Source organism: Centruroides vittatus, unplaced genomic scaffold, assembly GCF_030686945.1.
Source record: "Centruroides vittatus isolate TY-2023 unplaced genomic scaffold, ASM3068694v2 contig_546, whole genome shotgun sequence".
Classification (NCBI taxonomy): Eukaryota; Metazoa; Arthropoda; class Arachnida; order Scorpiones; family Buthidae; genus Centruroides; species Centruroides vittatus.
In genome coordinates, this window is record NW_027122322.1 from 1,540,680 (window position 1) to 1,561,743 (window position 21,064).

A 21,064-nucleotide genomic window follows, 5' to 3' on the forward strand; every position below is an offset into this window, starting at 1 on the left:
AGTCAAACTTCCTTGTTAGTTAGCTAAGGAGACAACTCTTAAACTAAAATCTTATATTAATTCTAATTGTTCATGACTCAGTACTATTTCAAATTGGGAGATTATCTAATTAACTAACAAAGCAGGTGGATAGAGGCCTAAACAAAGATGTTCGTCCCTTAGAAATTCTAAAACAACAACGCGCCGGTATGCGACTGCATTGTAACTTCGGAGTCGTCTCGGGAAGAGGCTGTTATGTGGCATTTCGACGTCTAGACTTTTCGATGTGTCCTTTTTCGTCTTCTTTATGAGAGGGTCGTCGTTTTGATCTTCTCCCCTTTAGTTTTTGTTCATTTTCGTCTTGACGACATGGGAGTGCTTGTTGGATTATCCACTCTCCGAACATCGTGAACTTAATATAGGAGTATGACCCATGACCTCAATTGCATTTAATGTTGGAATCTCTTCCACTTTATTGAGACTTTTTTTCTCCGTTTTGCTTCTGGCTAGTATTGTTGTGGTTTCTGATAAAATTGGACATTGTAGATTGTCGTGTATTTTGAATTCTATCTAATACTCGAGATTTGTTTTCTTCAATGAGATCAATCTCTTTTTTTTTACTTCTCTTCTCAAATGAGGTTTCACAGATGAGCAAAAATGTACTGTTTTCCCATTTGGCAACGTAACTTGGTCATTTTAAATTCTATCTCTATTCCCATATAATTTATAAAATCGTGACTGATCACACCTTCACAAGGGAATGTGTTCTCTGACCGTACTATTTGGCAAGGAAAAGAAAATTTGTATTTTTTTAATTTAAAACTTGGTTTTACTATACCAATAGTTTGATTATTCATATAACCAACGTCATCGAACGTCTTTTAGATGAAATATGCGTGTTATAGTTTAGATACGTAAACGTTGTATAAAGTGATTTATATACCGGTATCAAATAAGCGAATTTTATCAAATTACCTGCCCCAAAGAAAATATCGTGTACGTATTCTACACCAAGGAATCAAAATGTTACAGTTGTTTTTGTATAGAAATGGAGAAAAGTGATGGGCCTACTGCTCGAAATCTTCTTTTTAAAGTCAAAAAAGCCGGCAACGAGTTTTGGCAATTTTCTCGGTTGTTGTGAGATTTTATTTAGAAAATACTTTTCTGTTTTTAACTACCATATAATAAATAGAATCGTGTGTGGCGCCATCTGTTATGTGACTGTGTTATAAAAACAATTTCTGATCTTATTAATCTAAATACTGTATATAAAATTACTTGTCCTGACTGACTCACTGACTGATTGATTCATCATCGCCCAGAGCAAACCGCTGAACCTAAAGAGATGAAATTTGGTACACGGTTAGGGTACGTCATGGAAACGCATACTAAGAAGGGAGTTTTCGAAATTCTCCGCGAGGGGAGAGGGAGAGGATTAAGGCTTAACACTTCCATCAACAATGGAAGTGTCAACAATGGAAATATTACGTAACAATGGAAGTGTTACGAGAAAGCGACGTGCAAGACGCAGATGCAGTTGTTTTCGTTTTTGCGGGAAATCGAACATATTTTTAGACCCATCTAAAAATTCTTTAATTAGTCTGGAAACAGGGGATTTCAATTCTTGCATTCTGTGAAAACGGGTAAGGTTGACTATAACGTAATAATCTTAATCTTCGCTATCGTTACTTTTGCCCGAGCAACGCCGGGCTTATCCGCTAGTATTTTATAAAGTTCAGGAAATTTCTTAAGAGATAAATTCAATAAATATATACAATAAATAAGGGCTTTTTATTTATTTATTTTTTTCGCAGTTAATTAGATTTATGTTGTGGATTAATTTAATAAAACTTATAATTTTTAATTTTAATTATTCAGAAATTATGTAAATTATGTAACTGTTAATTAGAAAAAATAACTGACTAAAGGGTCAAATAGCAATAGCATATTTGCATAGTGAGTCGTATGCTGTTTTATTTCGTCAATGTGCTGTCCTGTCGGAGAATTTGTACAGAGTTGGTCAGGAAATTTAAAACAAAAATTTCAGTAGGAACCCTGTACATAGTGAATCCTGCCCCTTTAATTATCTTAATGTTAATGAATACAGCAATAATTAATAATTTACTTATTTAAGTAAAACTAATTTTTTTTATAAAATTTCGGAAAAAGCATAATTTTGACCAGATATTTAGTTAATGTTTAATAAACTCGTACTTATTGGAACTCTTTGCAGACATATAATTTGAAATTTTGTATGAAAATAGAAATACAGTAAGATCTGCTTAAGGTGATCACACTTGGAACCAAGGTAAATGGTATGATCAATTAATACTTTGTAGCCTGATGAAATTATTTTTCGTGTTTCAGTTTTTAGAACATTTATTTAATGTGGAATGAATCTAGTTTCTCGCGGTAGCTGTTGTTGAAGCAATTTCTGATAACGGAAAATACTACAATATGTGGGATCTGCAAGTAGAATTCTTTTTCTTTTCGATGCCACTAGGACATGTTTTGGACTGTTAGCCGCCTGCGTGCTACATATATTTGACCGCCCCTACCAATGCTGATCGCCAGTAAATTCGAAACCCACGAGAGCGTACTATCGATAGTTTCATGTAGTTGACCAGGGTTAAAAAATCCATTAAAATATTTGATATTTTATTCAAATCAAACCTCCCCGTTGATAATAGGCACCTTTCTGCTCCACCACGAAATACAAGCTGCAAATTAAAGTGAAATTTTTCTTATTTAGTATATGAATATGTGTATATATAAATTTATTTAAATTAACAACCCATCTCTTTGTTTATTTAAATTGGGATGCAATTTGAAAAAAAATTGTAAACCAATAAATTCCCACTGTCGTCCGTCCGAATGTCTGACCTTCCTTAATCTGGAGAACGATGTTCGATACATGAAACTCAAGACCAAATATAGAAATCTTAGGGACGGCATGTCCCGATTAACTGTACATCATTCAAAAAGTTCTCCTTCCAAAAATTCCTATGAAAAGGAGTTAGATAACGATCGGCAGGAGCCAGTTGATTATTATATTTAGAGTATGAAAAGTAAGCGGCCGGATGGCCGGATGGCCGAGTGGTCAAGATGGCAGCCTACCGGTCTGGGGGACCCGGCTTCAAATCTTGACGGGTCGAAAAATCCTCAGAAAATTTTCGGGAGGGTGGTCCGTCCGGATATGTCGGGCCCTGTGCCTCACCACCCGGTCGTCCCATTGTGGGCTTGGCCGAAACCATAATGGGCTTGCAAAAAAAAACCCTCTTAGTGCCCACAAGGTGGAAAGAGTAACCAAAAAAAAGTATGAAAAAGTATATTTTTAGTGCACTATCGGCCGCCAGCGTGCATGCACGCACTGCATACGTACCAAAACCGGCCCTCAGTCGTTCCAAGAGAGACTTTGTCGGCCTCCCATCCATCTTTCCTATGTGTTATATGTATAACCTTTGGCTCAAGTTTGGTTGAAATCCGGTCGTGTTAGAAATAATTGGCTATTAAGAAAAGTTCGCTACAAGAATACTTCTTGAAACATGACTCCAATCATACATTTAGTGATATAAAAATTATAAATTTGAGCTTTTAAATAATTGTTTATCAAGTACTAAAAACTAAAACATCGCATGATTTGTATAGAATAAGATTACAATACAAAGTCAGTAATATGTTTTATTGAAGAGTTTCTTAATAAATGAGTAATGTAAAGTGTAATGAATATAATTTGTTCATCAATTTTAATATATTTTAAAGATTCCATTTAAAAAATTTTTTAACATCTGTTATAAATATAGTGAAAATATTCAAATTTTGAATCCATCACCTCGAAAATTATACTTATCAATTTTAGTAAAAATACTAGCAGCACTCGCCACGCGTTGCTGTGGCTCAAAATGTATCTATTATACATGTATAACACTTCCTCCGCGGGGAGAAAAGTTCGAAAAATCCCTTCTAAGTGTACATTCTCTTGGCGTACCCTATTAAAACGCAATAAAAACGCAAAAAACTGCATCTAAAATAGTATAATAGAAGGAAGTTCTTTACGGTAAGCCTTAATCCTATCTCTCTCCCTTGCGGAGGGAATTTCGACATGTATATTATATAAAAACACGCCCGTATTCGAATGCAACGTTGTGTGAAAATTTCAAAGCAATCGGCGAAGAACTTTCAGAGATTAGCTGTTAGGAACAAACGAACATTACATTTTTATTTATATAAATTTACATAATAAATAAGTAATTGATGGTTTGTTTTCTTCCTATTTCATCTGCATTTACATTTTTCTTAAAACGCTTTGCATTCATTCCAATTGGACTTCTTTTTCTTCTATAATTTTTCCAGATTATTCAGTTTAGCTCTAGTTATTAAAATTATGCTTAAAAGAAAATTATAAAAATATTTTCTTTATTTAGCTCCTTTATCTGCTAAACGACCTGCACGATATGTCTTGTAATGAAGTTTGTGAGTCACTTTTCGCAAATCTTGCATATGAGTCCTACAATCAATATAATTAATTTTAGTAATAATTTTGAAGATATTTTAATACTTGCAACAGGAACTTACATTAACATCGATTTTAATTTGGAAAGATCGCAATGTTCGGGATTTTCAATATCCACTAAACTTGGATATTCTATACCTTCAATTATAGTGCCATTCTCTTCAATTGTTTGCAAAGCTGATGAAACAGCAAATGGTGTAGCTCTCTAAAAATGTAAAAAAAAATTACTTTAAACTTCAATTTTAAAGTACATAATTTAAAATTATACGCATACTAACTTTTAATTCGTTAACTAGCTGTTTATCTTCATCTTTGTCTGAGTCACAATCCGGGAACGTATATATTCGTATGCCATTTTCTATTATCTCTTTCATCACCTTGAATAAAGTATAACATTTGTCCACTTATCTTTATAACAAATATCATTTTATTATATAAGGCCCGGTAAAACGGCTTATTTTATTGGCTTACTTATCCAGCTGTATTAAAGCCGTTTTACCAGACAGCTATTTCGTAACTTACTGTATGTTTCATCTCAGTGAGTTCTTCCTTAGTTAGACCATCTGCTTTTGTAATCAGAGGTATTATATTCACTTTATCATGAAGTTGCTTCATAAAAAGAATATCGAGAAGTTTCAGTCCATGTACAAATGGTGATATGCAGTAAAAACAACAATGAACTCGTGTATCGCACAGATTTCGTTTACGTAGAGTAAACTTACGATCATTTTTCAAGAAGCATTCAAACTGTTCTTCAATGTATTCATTAATAGGAATAAAACTGTAAAATTGATATAATGAATTAATTTTTTACTGGCAAGAATAAATTTGCCTTAGAAATGGCCTACCATTCAGTGTTATCCATGGCATCACCATAACCCGGTGTATCAACGATTGTTATTCTTAATTTCACACCTTTTTCTTCGATTTCTACAGTGGATGTATTAATCGAGACAGTTTTTCCAATCTTTTCTAAAAACACAGACGTAACATAGAATTAATTTTATTTTTTTTTTTTAAATAATATTCTGATTTAATTTTTTGAAAGCACAAACAAACCTTTTGCTTCTGGATTGAGATCATCTAAGAATAAGCTGTTAATCAAGGTAGACTTGCCTGATCCAGATTCACCTTTAAGAAACAATCAAAAATTTAGAATTAATAAAAATATTATGTAGATTAATGAAATAATTATAGTTAACGAAATATTTCGGCTACTAACCGACCACCATTAATGTGAAATCGGAACTTTTCTTTACGTCTTTCGTACGTGCTTGATTGGGAAGACTAACAGTTTCCGAGTCCTCAGATAATTCTTCTTTAGTTTTCTAGAAATAAACATTTTGTTAAAACACTTTCAGAAATAATTTAATTATGCAAATTTATTAAGTATTTTATTTCGCGAAACAATGATTTGTCTCTCATTACTGTGAAAGTACTCAAGATATAATTGGGGAGAGTAAGATTCATACTTTCTTAGGTTGTATTTGATTTTGCAGTTTTTTGGGCTGCAATTTGACAAAATCGTAGATGTATAAATTTCCACTGCTGTCCGTCTGTGTGTCTTTCCTTAGTCTCGAGGAATCAGATAGGTAAAAATCGAGACAAAATGTGGAAAGCTTAGGAGCAGCATCTTTATATTAACGCAGTTATGTTATGAATAATGGAAAGTTTCACATAAAAATACGTACCTTTCCTACGAGCAAAATTAAATCATTACGAAAATATCACGATGAATAAACCCGCTTGTCAAATAATTATGAGCATCAAGTTATTTGTATGCCTTCATCTGATCCAGTGTGACAGCGTTAGTTGTTAAAACCAAATAAATTACTGCGTCTCCATGTTCTATAGTTGGCCATATGGTTAAATCGTTGGATAAAAAATCCGTTTGTTTCATTTCGTATGGATCCCATCCAATAAAATAAGTTTTCTCTTTATATTTTATCAAATCATTACTTTTCAAATCGGCTGCAAAGCCTGATAAAATTTATTTCTTTCACGTTGACATAATAGTGATCAAGCAAGGTAACGTGAAATCAGCAACCAATATGTCATGCGCTTCTTTGCGCAGTCTCTGTATATGCGAGCAGAGTCATGTGATGTCACATGCACCCGTTCTATATATAAAACATTGTGCTACAAATAAAAATGTTTTAAAATGTGTGTTTATTTGATTATCAAAATAATATTCTAATTAATTGTAATTTATTATAACACTGATTTTTTTAAAATGTTATTAAAAGAGAAAAACATTTTCAATACAAACCTGCTTAAACTTTTTATAATCCATGCTTTAAAATGTGAGATGTCCTTTTCGAAAAACCGTTAAATTTGAAAATAATCCAACTTAATGTGATTAGATGAAAAATCGATTGCGTAATATGTCGTTTAATCTGTAAATATTTTAAAATATTTTTTATTAAATTTCTTTAGAATTTTTCAAAAACGAGCGGAATGATATTTATTTTTAACTTATAATAATAATAATAATTGTTAAAAATTTTTTAATATAAAATTTTTAAAAATAATGTATTTCTATCTGACAATAATGCTTGGTCATCCGGCCGTCGCTATTTTTTACTACCTGTAGACAAACTAGACGGCCAGATACAAGGTCCTAGGCCGGATGGCCGAGTGGTCAAGGTGGCAGCCTACCCCTCTGGAGTACCCGGGTTCGAATACGACCGGCCGAAAGATTTTGTATATTGCAATGGTGATAAAATTGATTTTCAGTAAATAGCTTGATGAATTCTTATTAAAAAATTATTTAAAATAACATAATACTTTAGTTAAAATCAGTTTATATTTCATTTTTTAAAAATATTAATTAAAATATATAAAATTTTTTCTAAAAGTAACTAAAACAAAAATATAAATACGCGGATATGACGCCATCGTTTTCTGACGTCATTTCCGCGCGAATTTTGTTTACACATTGATTAATCCAGGTGGCGTAATCGGCTGATCGCCCCCAGGCACATGTGATTTTGATCTGTGCCTCTTATTTTTACATTCGATTTTTTTTTGATAAGTTGATTAACTTTTATTTAGTTCTGTAGAGCTCAAGGTGTTGGAAAAGCAAAGAACGAGCCCGATTAAAAACTTTTTATCTGGTGGTGTTGGTGACATGTGTTGTGTTGCTGCTGGCCATTTTTTACATACCATTAAGGTAATTTCATGTTTTTAACATATAATTTAATGATTAATTAAAATTACTGGGATATGTTCAAATGCTTACAATGTTAGCATTATGTAAGATTAGTATTTAAAAAAAACACAATAATTTCGAAATTGAAATGATTTATAAGGAAAAGAGGCCGTACTATAGATTACTTTCTATGAAATTTCGAGACGGAGTATATATCTGAACTCGGGACCGACAAGAGTTCAACGATACCCTACTTTTGGACCGGACACGAAAAATAAAAAAGTTATCATATTTACAATTTCTTGTCTTTCACAATGCATTCTATGGCATTTTAGTTTTCCACTGGGTGGTGTGTTCGACTGTTCGTGCTCCTGACGGACCTTCCTGAGGTTAGTGATTCATGTTTTACTGTTCATGACCTAGGTCAGGGGTGGCAAATATACAAACCGTGGGCCCACGGCTAATCTTTCAACATTAGCTACTTAAGTTCCAATCATTGGTCGAATGTAATCGCGATACGACTTTATATCCTCACAATGCGAAGTGAAAGTTAAGAAATTCTGATTGTCAACAGCTCTTTGCGTGTTAGAATTAACGCTCCATTACGTATTTCTTAAGCACAGCATACGCTGTTGATAATGATGTATGATAATGTGAAAAATATATCTGTAATCTCTATGTACGGTTTAGTCTCTACTTGGTGACGCCACAATGAGATCTCGCACCACCTGAAAATCTTGCTAGGGCAGCCTCTGGTTCGGTCCGTGAAAAAAGTTTTCTTTCCAATTCGGCCCGGGGGCAAAATATATTGGCTACCTATGACCTAGGTGATGTTTCTCGTGTATTCCGAGGCCGAGCGATAGCGCGGCCGACGCAGCCGAAGCGGTGAGCGAATCGAGCCGCGAAGCTGCAGTTCCTCGTAGGCTTAAACTTATACTTACACTTTAAGCAAATCCTGTTCGAACCAGTGATGTATCCAATCTCGTAATTCACTGCGTTCAGTTATCGATGGTTCTGAAGTAGACATGGTAATGAGATAGACGATTTGCAAACACGCGATAGGCTTAGAAGAGAGAGCTACGCGACTCCCGATCATCGCGCGATCGCCGAAAAAGTATGATAACTTTTCTATTTTTCATCTCCGGTCCAAAAGTTGGGTATCGTTGAACTCGTCTCGGTCCCATGAGTTCGGATATATATTTAAAATCTCGAAATTCCATAGAAAGTAATCTATAGTATATCCGTACTGCTATTTTTAGAATTATCTATTTACATTATAGGTGATTATACTATTGATAAATAGAGTAACCTAAAATTTATTGAATAAGTTATACTGTGTTTTCAAGTGAACTTTCTTGCAAAATGAACATATTATCAGATAAGTTTTCAGTTACATTCTTTATGAAAAAAAGTTAAGAATACTTTTTATGTGAAGAATATAACTGAAAATTGTTTCATATCTCGTTGGGAAAGTATAAAGACCAAAACTGGAAACACTTCAACAACTCATGAATCAATGTTTTTACTTCCTGGCAATACTTTTCAATTAAATGGATGTTTCCTTTCCGCTTGCTTGAAAATCAATAAAACGTAAAAATGAAGATGTTTGTTTCTTTGTTCATTCCCTATACATCCCTAGGCTGTTTGACCAATTGCTATGAAACTCAGCAGGTATGATAACATACTTCTAACATAGATAATGATATTGTGAGCAGCTGGAGGTCGGGTCGAATTCCTGACAAGTTACTTGGCACGGACTGGCTAAATCCGCTCTCAAAGTTTAGGATGGCTAAAACATGGAGATCAAGATCATATAATCTCAATCTACCTCAGGATTCTCAACACCAGTTAAACTGTTATTTGTAATCGTGGTTTTACTCACGATCTAAATTTAATATATCACTAAAAGTAAAGGAGGGCTTAAATTCTATGAATGGAGGGATCCGTGAGTAAGTTATAGGAGTCCGATGAATAATTTGAACCAAGTCAAATTAACAATTAAATAACAAATTTAATGAATAAAAGCAAAGATTACAAATGAACCAAATCTATATTAAACAAAAAGAAATAACAAGATTCCAGCTATTATTCGACTAACTAATATGTCCCTAATATGAGAGATCGAGAGAGAGTTTGCAATATCTATTATATTACCTCTTAATAACTTGTCTTATCACAATTCTGTTTTTTGGGCGAAAGCTTCAATCCCAGGGAATACGGCACAAAGTAAATCAAGAGAGGATACTGAATGATGTGCTCGGATTTTGGCGTGTATCCCTTATTTATACTCTCCTTCTCCCCCAAGGGAGATGAAGACTGGGCATTCATCTGACACTCATTATCATGACATACATCTGACTGGATGTCATGATGAGTCTTTTTGTTAGTCAGCTACTTAGCCAGCTACTTAATCATGGGATGTTAAAACTTTTGCAAATCTTCGTAAGGTTAGTGAGATATATTAGTCATGGGAGATAAAAATCTTTCTCGGGAACTGACTTTTAACACAGGGTACATTTCTTCTTTGTTTTCTTTGATTTTTAACTTTTAATATAATGTTTCGATAATTTTATAAACTTTTCAAATTAACTTTGTGAATATTTTAATATAAAATATTCAAAATCTCTCATAGCTTCCCACTTTTTAAAAATCACACTATCTTAAGAAGGCGTGATTTTTCTCTAAATAGAGATGGAGGTAATTCGTGTACATTTGATAGTTTTCTTGCTCTCTCTCGAAAAGTACATTAAGTAAAAATTTACATTACGTAAAATAAAATTGTTACATTTCTTATGATGAAAAACGTAATAGTTTTTAAATTGACAAAAATTCATATAATAGTACAGTAGTGAATCGAAAATCGGAATCAATTGGGGACTGGGGTTGTTCAGATTAGGGATTTGTTCCGATTACCCATTATGTACGAAAAAATACATTAATCTGTCCGATGTTCAAATTTTTCTCCGTTGCGTGTCGCTTTGTGTTGAATTTTTGTCGATTTTAAGCCTAACGAAAATTTTTATAATAATAATCGAAAATATCGTATCGTTAAAAATTATTTCTGCATTTTGTACAAACAAAATAAATATATTGAAGAATATAAAAACATGAAAATTATACTTTAGAAGTAAATCTAGTATCAAAAACGTTCGATTCAGCACGACACATTCCGACTGAAAATCGTGCCGATTACCGGCGATTCCAATTACCGGGATTCCGATTTACGAGTCTCTACTGTATATCTAGGTGCATTGATTAAAATTATACAAATGTGTTACTGATACCAAAATATTCATTATTATATTTGTGCGTTAAATTTATTTAAAATGCATTTTCTTATTCTCATGACAATAATAAAGTTCTATTATATTTGGAACTGGATACATTCTCCTCAGGAAGTGGTTCAATCAACCTGTTGATATTACCGATCACATCCTGGAAGTTAGGAAGTTGTTCTTCAATTGTATTTTCTTTGTTGAGACGAGTTATAGAAGGTCATATAAGGTTTTTTCTTTTCTAATTATCGTATGGTAGAAGAGATGGTTATGGATTTCTGATGAAAGGCATCGTTGTGTAATTAGACTTGTAGTCTTTCTTACGGTTAATTTGCTGGACATTCTTAGAGTTTACAAATCTTCGAGTTTATGCGATCAGAAATCGTTTATACATCCTTAAATACTTAAGTGTATATGAGGTATTTAATATACAATTTTAATTAAAATACTCTTTCTCCTAAACTATTACTATTTAAAACTACTACTGTCTCTACCTACTATCATATTGTAAATCAACCAGAAAATTGGCTTTAAATAACAAATATGTTATCTTTACTCGATCCATTCTATCTGATAAATGGATAGGAGTTGAGTCAAACTTCCTTGTTAGTTAGCTAAGGAGTCAACTCTTAAACTAAAATCTTATATTAATTCTAATTGTTCATGACTCAGTACTGTTTCAAATTGGGAGATTATCTATTTAACTAACGGAGCAAGAGGTGGATAGAGGCCTAAACAGAGATGTTCGTCCTTTAGAAATTCTAAAACAACAACGCGCCGGTATGCGACTGCATTGTAACTTCGGAGTCGTCTCGGAAGAGGCTGTTATGTGGCATTTTGACGTCTAGACTTTTCGATGTGTGCTTTTTCGTCTTCTTTATGAGAGGGTCGTCGTTTTGATCTTCTTTCCTTTAGTTTTTGTTCATTTTTGTCTTGACGACGTGGGAGTGCTTGTTGGATTATCCACTCTCCGAACATCGTGAACTTAATATAGTAGTATGACCCATGACCTCAATTGCATTTAATGTTGGAATCTCTTTCACCTTTTTTGATCAAAGAAAACACAGTCTGTTAAAAAATATTTTTGAATCCACCATTTATTTGATATCACGTGTTCTAGAACACCCGTTGACGACCGGACCTTTTCCTTTGAGGCTGCTAGTCGCCAGGTAAAAATCGGTCGTCAACGGGTGTTCTGGAACACGTGATATCAAATAAATGGTGGATTCAAAAATATCTTTGGACAGACTGTGTCTTCTTTGATCAAATAAAAATTGCCTAAAGACGAAATTCAATTACTCTTCCACCTTATTGAGATTTTTCTTTCTTCGTTTTTCTTTCTGGCTACTGTTGTTGTGATTTCTGATAAAATTGGACATCGTAGATTGTCATGTATTTTGAATTCTATCTAATTCTCGAAATTTGTTTTCTTCAATGAGATCAATCTCTTTTCTTTTCATTCCTCTTCTCAAATGAGGTTTCACAGATGAACAAAAATGTATTTTTTCTTATTTGGCAACGTCACTTGGTCGTTTTTAAATTCTATCTTTAATCCTATATAATTTATAAAATTGCGACTGATCACACCTTCACAAGGGAATGTCTTCTCTGACATCACTATTTGGCAAGGTAAAGAAAATTTGTATCCTCTTAATTAAAACTTGGTTGTACTATACCAATAGTTTGATTGTGTGTCATAGTTTACTAACGTAAACGTTGATTAAAGTGATTTATATATTAAATAAACTAATTTTCTGAATTTACCTGCCCCAAAGAAAATATCGTGTACGTATTCCACACCAAGGAATAAAAATATTATAGTTGTTCTTGTACGGAAATGGAAAAACGTGATGGGCCTACTGCTCGAAACCAACGATTTAATTTTCTTTTTATAATCAAAAAAACCAGGAACAAGGTGCGCAACTTTCTCGGCTGTTGTGAGATTTTATTTAGAAAATAACTTTTGTGTTCTCTCCAGGGCTGTGGATTCGGTAGATTTTTACACGACTCCAACTCCGACTCCGACCAGGGGCAGACTTGTTAACACAGTAGACCCGAAAATTCTAACGTCATCACGTGACCTCAGAATATTAGCATCAATAAATATAGGCTAGTTCTAATAAAGATAGAACGTAGAAACTTTTTTATTCCAAAGCTAAAATATGCCTCTAAGTAATGAGTCGATACGATAATTTTTACTTTTCTGTTGTTATATATAACAGATTAACAGAGGAAAAGTGTAGCGATAGTTCAAAAAATGATCCCACTCTAAATTTTTGCATTTTTGGACTCAGGGCACCTCGAAATGTCGAGATTCGGTTTCTCCCCCCCCCTGTATGTACGAATGTTAGACTGTATGGGAGGCACGATTTTGAATCTGCGTCGGATGGTTTAACACAGGAGTTATTAAGCTTGAAAATGGTTGAACTAAATCGGTTGGTACACATTCTAACATCCGTGCGTACAGAAAAACCCCGAATGCTTTTGCACTTTTCTACGTTTTGAGGCTTCCCGAGTCCAAAAGCGTAAAAATCTGAGAAAATCATTTATTGACCGATTGTCATTCTTTTCCTTTGTTATAGGCCTTACTGTATAACAGCCGGGAAAGTAATAATCACGACGATTCTGATTATTTTAAAAAAAACACAAGATAAAACGATTTTAAAAAATTAATTAAACATTAAAATTTGACACATCTACCGAATATTTAAGTTCACATTTATTGGCTTGTTTGATGATGGCATTGGTATTTGGTAAGCGTATGTGTATAAAAAATAGTAAATACATTCTTATACAAATTAGTTTAATAAAAATGTTGTACAGTACATAATATACGAGTATATTGGATAATATATAAGTTACGGATACATTAAAATAAGTAGAAAATGAGAAATATAACATTTAGATTGGTAAAAAAGAGGTTGCTTATTTTGCCACGTTGATTAATTTATTATTTTTTATCTCTGTTATAAACCGAAATACTCCTTACAAAAAAACAAAATCGCTTCTATTAAGTCGACATTCGCCGAAGCTCTTAAATCGTGTTTAATAATTTTAAGAGCGGAAAATAAAGGCTCTACCGAAACTCGGTTGGTTGCAATGCCGTGACAATCGATGCCGTGTCTCGGATAATGTCTGGATAGTGCGGTATCGTCGTTTTAACATCCAAACTCGAAGAGTGGTCGATGCGAATTATTATTTCCAATGAATAGTAAATATCGTCTTCAAATTGTGTAAGATTTCCTTTTCTGTCTGTACTCGTATCAGAACTCGAGCTTAATTCTGAGGGTAGAGACGAGGTTTTTAAAAAAAACTAGCGGATGAGCCAGATGTTGCTCGCGCAAAAAGTAACGATAACGAAGATTATAGCCGATTTCACTCGTTTTCACCGGTTGCAAGAATTAGGTCCTCTCTTCCGAGACTAATTAAAGAATTTTTAGATGGGTCTAAAAGTATTTTCGATTTTTCGCAAAAACGCAAAATACCGCGTCCAAAATAGTACGGTAGAAACGGAGTTCTTCGGAGTAATCCTTAACCCTCTCCCTCTTCCCCCCTGCGAAAGGAATTTCGAAAAATCCCTTTTTAGTGTACACTCTTACGATGTATCCTGTGTACCAAATTTCGACTCTTAACCGTTTGAACTCTGAGCTTATTATTATTATTATTATTATTATGTTGGGTTAAGTGAGATATACTCGGTTAACACCGGTGGCTGTGTACTATGCCGGACCAAAGTCAAGGCATAGTAACCAAAACAGAAATTAAAGAAGTGTATCAGTGTGTGTGTCTGTATTCAGGAATTTTCTCACAATATGACATGTATTCAATATAGTGGCCTTCTGTAGTGTGATGTATGTGTTTCTATTCAATTCTAATGTGCCCAGGCTTTTGTGTAGTGTGTTGTGGTATGACACTATTATTATTATTATTATTATTATTATTATTATTATTAACCGATCTCGATTATATTATAAGATTGCGAATGCCAATAACGAGTAAAATATTCATTAAGTCCGACCACACTAAAGATACGTCACACGACCCCTTCTATGTCTCTACCCCGTCCACCTGTAATAAAGAACCAAAATTGAATAGCATTAATGCCTTTTAGGGGCTGTCCATAAATTACGTAAGGGCGATTTCGGCCATTCTTGACTTCCACCCACCCCTGTGTAGGAAACCGTAATATTTTCTTTGATCCTCCCTCCCCCTTCCCTATCTTACGTAATATTTAGACATGATTTTATAGAAAGATTTTAACAAAAATATTTTTTTATGAAACCCTAAAAACCTTATGTCCAAAATATATAATTATTAATTAGTTTACTAATATGTACTATTATTTATTAAACACTTTATGTGAACAAATTTAAAAATATAAAAATTTAATAAATTAGAATGAACAATTTATTTTAAGAATGTTATTTTTTTAATTATTAACAATCTCTTTATTATTATCATCATTAATCAACGTCATAAAATTCATTTTTATTTTTATTTTAATTTATACAATAGGACGCAAAAATCTTTGACAAATCGAGTAGCTAGTGCACATGTAAACAGAAACATCATACAAAATAATACAAGAGAGAATAGAGAGAAACCACATTCCATTGTCATATTTACATCTTGGCTAAGGCCAAGAAAATAAACTACGTTCTGCTAAAATGTGCTAGGTGCACCTGAGGACTAAATCATAAAGCTTGTAAAACTCTATATAATGGAGCGATACAACCAATGCTACTTTACGCGGCCTCTGGCTGGGATCATGTAGCTAGTAAAAATTCAGTAGCAAGTAAATTATTCTCTCTTCAAAGACAGTTTTTCCTCAGGATTTCAAAGTGTTGCAGAACTGTTTTTACTAATGCCTCTCTGATTCTAGCAGAGCTCCTTCCTTTGCCGTTACGTATTGTAGAAAAGGTTCAAAACTACTACATCAGAACTACAAACATCGAGGCTCAACAACGGTCTCTACTCCTATCTACGGCTGTTCGTATGCAATTACCATATCTCTGATCATCATTCTGTAAACAAGGTTACATTTACCCCAGGGTACATTTGGTGTCGTCTCTTTCCTCCATGGATAACCATGTAGACATTAATATCTACCCAAATGGGTCCAAAAGTCCCCTTCTTGTCAGTTGAAGTATCTGTATCTTCCTCCAAACTAACATATTTTGCCCAAAATATGTTAGAAGGTATAGATACCCCCACATATCAAGCTGAAGAAGATGCTGTCTACCAAGCTGTTCAATGGGCCACTTCAGTACCAAACAAAACTCTGTCTATCAGCATTTACAGTGATTCTTAATCCGTCCAAAAAGCTCTATTAGATCCCAATTACAATAGCAATAAAATCACATATATCCAGCACCATATTAAAAATCTTATAAATAAGCTAACTTTTATGTTTGTTCGTGGCCATACTGGCATACTAGGAAATGAAAAGTTGACTTTGAGGCTAAGTCAGCTGCAAAGGACACTGACTTTGACTACACTCACAACCCTTTCTCACGCATCAGCCTTAAAAATTATATCTATGACAACACTAGGCAAAAGTGGAATCAACAATAGTTGAGCAGTAAAACTGGTAGAATAAGACTTTTTTCCTAGTGTTGAATGCAGGTTCTCATCACCACTTAGAGATTTAACGTTTGCTACTGCTCAACTACTTACTGAGCATGTATAACCGGGCAGAAACTGCCTCTTGCTTTTGCTCTACAGAAAATCTAGACACCGTCGACCATATGATTTATCATTGTCCAATTTACGATCAATATAGACTTATTCTGAAATTAGAAATCTTTACGCTTGGTTTCAGGTGGCCATGTCCACTCGACATGCTTGTTCAGAAGCCACTGTTTTAATGCTTTTTACAATTATGTTTAAAAAATGTGGAAGAAAAGACTTTATAATTTCTAATTTCCAGTTTTACATTTTAGTTTTCACTAAAAGCTAAATACAGGTGTGGCGTGCCGTCATTGGAAGCGGTGGAAGCGCCGCTTCCACCTTCCAATGACCTTCCCTTGTAGTTTCTAAAATATAAATTTTTATATTTTAACGTACTTTGAATTAATTAAAATTAATATTTTATTATAACTGCATTATGTATCTTATTACAAATTTCTACACTACATGTGAAATAAACGACAAGATTGCTATTGTATATTCGAATATCAGTGGCGGAATGGAAGCGCTTACGAGACAGCTTCCACGGCTAGAATAACTGAATGGTGTAACGCAGCCAGAGGGCATTGGCGCATGCGCTTTACAGAGCACCAACCTCAGACGGCCGGATGGCCGAGCGGTCAAGGTGGCAGCCTACCGCTCTGGGGGACCCGGGATCGAATCCGAACGGGTCGAATAATCCCCAGGATTTTTTCGGGGGGTGGTCCGTTCGGATATGTCGGGCCCCGTCCCTCACCACCCGGTCGCCCCATTGTGGGCCTGGCCGAACCCATAATGGGCCTTCTAAAAGAGGCCCTCTTAGTGCCCACAGGGCGGAAAGAGTTAAAAAAAAAGAGCACCAACCTCACTTGGTTTAGCTGGTGGAATCTACACACGTGTAACGCTTCCAACGATTCTATCCTTTAGCCACTGGGTAGGGAGAATCTGACTAAGTGTTTAGGATTTAAAAAGTGAAGACATTCAATGTTATTTTTATTACGTTTTTTGCAAAGTTATATTTAATTATAATTTTCTTTTAATTATATTGTAATTATATTGACAGATTTTCAGACAAAATCTTTAACATTTTTATCACTTTTAGATGTTAATAATTTTAATATTATGAAAAACAATTTTTCCAAGCGTGTTTTAATTCGTTAAATTAAGTAAATTTTATGGGAAATTTTTTGATTTATCTAAATTACGTAGTGAATCGCAATATTTGTATTCGTGTCCGGACTATATTGACAAGTAGCTCTTACTTGTTAGACATAAAACATTATAATTAATGTCGATCCGAACAAAGACGTACTAAAAGAATTATATGATTTAATATCATTAATTTTTACGGTACCATCTACCGGTGGGTCTGCTGAGCGCAGTTTTTCGACCACGAAGCAAATTCATACATTGGCCAGGAACCACTCACTCAGTCAGGGGAAAAATTGTCGTCGCAAGCGTTGCTTTCGATAGAAAAAGAGCTTTCAAATACGTTGATGGAGTCGACGACCAGCGACTTTTATAACAACTTAATTAACGACTTTGCGGAAAAAATCGCCGATTAGAGTTAGTTTATAAAAAATTAAAAAAACAAGTTTTTCTATTATTGTTTGTATAGTATCAATTTGTATTATGTATGTATTATTTGTATTTTAGAACTAAAATAGTTTATTTTTGTCATTTCCAGTATTTGTTTAAAATTTTTATGGAAATGTGAGGTTCCGGACAGGTCTGACCCGTCACGAAAGACGCAAAAAAACAGTTAATTTAGAGAAAAATTTATTAGTTTAAAAAAACATAGGTAAAAGTCGTTTGTAGTCGGACACCCATTGTTTATATCAAACTGCCAGGCGGAAACCATAAATCGCGGGAGGATCGATGGAAGATCGATGGAAGATCGAATTCATTTTCGATTTTGACTTTTCTCTCGCTCCAGGTAAGAGTCTCGTTACGTTTAGTAACGAGAGACCAACCACTCGGGAATCGTGATTGAGAGAGAACGACCAATCAAAATGGATGAAAGAAAGAACGGAGATTGATATAATCTCCGACGATCAAGGACACCTGGCACTAACTGTGCCATAAACTCCATATAAACACCCTGTCCAAGGACAAGACCAGGAAATGAGAACAAGAACAAGACACCTGGCACTCGGTTAACGTTCCGAATAACCAAACGCCGTGTGTCAACGCGCAAAAAAAAAAAAAAAAAAAAAAAAATACAGTTTCTCGTCTATTGTGCCAACCTGTAACCCGTGCCACTTCGGACTTAGACCGTGTTCCCGACTCCAACGGACGAAGTCTCCCCGTGCCTTACAGACTCGTCAACGCCACTGTCCCGGGGCCACCTTCGATCGACCATCGAAGAACCACATCGACGCCCGGGACGTCCGAACGGCTGATTGTCCTAAAGCAAACTATTTTGTACATAGTGTATGTTTATTTTATGTTAAAATAAACGGTTATTGTCAGATACTTGTCGTCTTTGTCTCTACAGCCACCACTCATGTACGAATGGACCCTAGACCATTGCTGACGCGCAATTAACTGATTGCCCCTGGAAGTCGGCTTCTTACAGAAACACAGCTTCCCTATCATCAAATGTCACGGCACGCCACTGCAATTTAATAAAACGTTTCTACGTGGTCAAAATCAAAATTTAAGTCCATTGAATTTTATCAAAATACCTATATGTAAAATAATAGTCTTACTATTGTTTTTTAAATCTAGTTTTATTATCGACCCTAAACTTCGCGACACCTCAATCGTGGCGCCGTGGCACCCTAAGGTGCCGCGGCACCCCCGTTGAAAAACACTGAACTATTATGTTAAACTTTTCGTTGACTGCATTGAATAACCATAAAAAAAAACTACTCATAAAACCTTTTAGACTACAGCCGTCTTTATTACTATTCAAACGTTTTCGGTCATCTTTAATGACCTTTTTCAAGAAAGAGATCGAATGTTGACCGATTTGTGCTAACGATAATTTGTTTTGAAACGTTTTTAAAATTTTTCTAGTGCGCAATCTCATAAGAATAAATTTACAATATAAGTGATAATAAAGTAAACACAAACATAATAAATGATTAGATAAATAAATACATAAATAAAATACATAAATAAATACATAAATAAATAAAATACGTGTGTAGATTAGTAAAATTGCAAACGTAACAGGTTTCCATAGCACCTTTCTATAAGTCGTCTCTTTTGTTTGCTCTTAAATTCCTTCCTAATGAAACTTTATATTACGCTGGCTCTCCATGCTGCCCATATCTTTCTTGCTTCTCTAAAGTTGATCGCCTGTCCTTCGTGGCTGGTTTTGTATATATGCCAAGCTTCTGCATATTTGAGGTGCTTTTTGTCGTGAATTTTTTGTATTATCCTTGCTTTTTCTCATTCCGCTTTAACTTCTGAAGGGTCTGCTACGATATACGTCACTAGTGCTGTGACTGGCTGTTCGTTTCTTATGTTTCTTTTATGCTCCGTCAACCTTTCTTTAAGCGACCTCCCTACGGCTCCAATGTAATAAAGCTCTTTCTGCCGTCTTTTACTGTTACTGGAATTCTATGAACTCCAGGAATCTCACGGTCCATCTCATCTTTGTCTGATCTTAACATTTGATAAATTTCCCGGCTGCAGTCTAAAAGGTTTTATGAGTAGTTTTTTATACTGTTATGTTAATCATCATATGAAATGTAACAATTTTATTTTACTTAATGTAAATTTTTACTTAATGTACTTCTCGAGAGAGAGCAATAAAATTATCAAATGTACTGTAAACGAATTACCTCCATCTCTATTTAGAAAAAAATCATGCCTTAAGATAATGTGATTTTTAAAAAGTGGGAAGTGGAGTTTCTCAAACGGGATCCTGGGATCCCGGTTTTTTTTCTTTTTTAATTTTTGCTCGTTATGGCATGTCACAAATGGTCAATAATCAATACGTAGCATTTGTGGCGGGACTGAAAATTCTTTACTTGTCAGAACCTGTAATATCTGGAATAATTGCGCTTACGTTGTCTTAATTTTTAACTATGCCCAGTAGCTTCAATAACTGCGTAACGCCAAGTTGTGCAAATTGGGCAAGGATACAAACGAATACGAAGTCTACAAGTATGAAGTTTTTCTTCATAACCTGATTATTAAAGACAAACGAACTACCGAATTATTGGGCTATAAGGTTGATGTTTCTATTAAAGCAGTCGAGGTAGACAAATCAAGAATACTAGAGAACAAAAGAAGTACTACAATCCCGAAAACGAACTAGAAATCTTTCAGGATACGGGTGAAAAACACATTTGTCTTCTCTTAAATGCATTAAACACGATTCCAATCGCATCAATTGAATCGGAAAGGGCATTCTCGGTAGCAAGACTTTTCATTACTAAAATAAGAATTAGATTGAGTAATCGGAGTATTGACCATCTTTGCTTTTTAAAATCTTATAAAAATTTACAATATTTTGTATTATAT

The 21,064-nt window shown here is 34.3% G+C and overlaps 1 protein-coding gene across 1 annotated transcript; it reads right to left on the reverse strand.

Annotated features, from left to right (window-relative positions):
* Nucleotides 1-4,395: 4,395 nt before the first annotated feature.
* LOC136978555 (septin-1-like) lies at nt 4,396-5,816 on the reverse strand. The gene is made up of 7 exons (XM_067274270.1): nt 5,715-5,816; nt 5,552-5,623; nt 5,341-5,464; nt 5,015-5,273; nt 4,771-4,869; nt 4,555-4,697; nt 4,396-4,486 (listed from the first exon to the last, which is right to left on the reverse strand). The coding sequence occupies exons 1-7, from the start codon at nt 5,722-5,724 to the stop codon at nt 4,396-4,398; spliced, it is 798 nt and encodes a 265-aa protein (XP_067130371.1). The 5' UTR covers nt 5,725-5,816.
* Nucleotides 5,817-21,064: the final 15,248 nt, after the last annotated feature.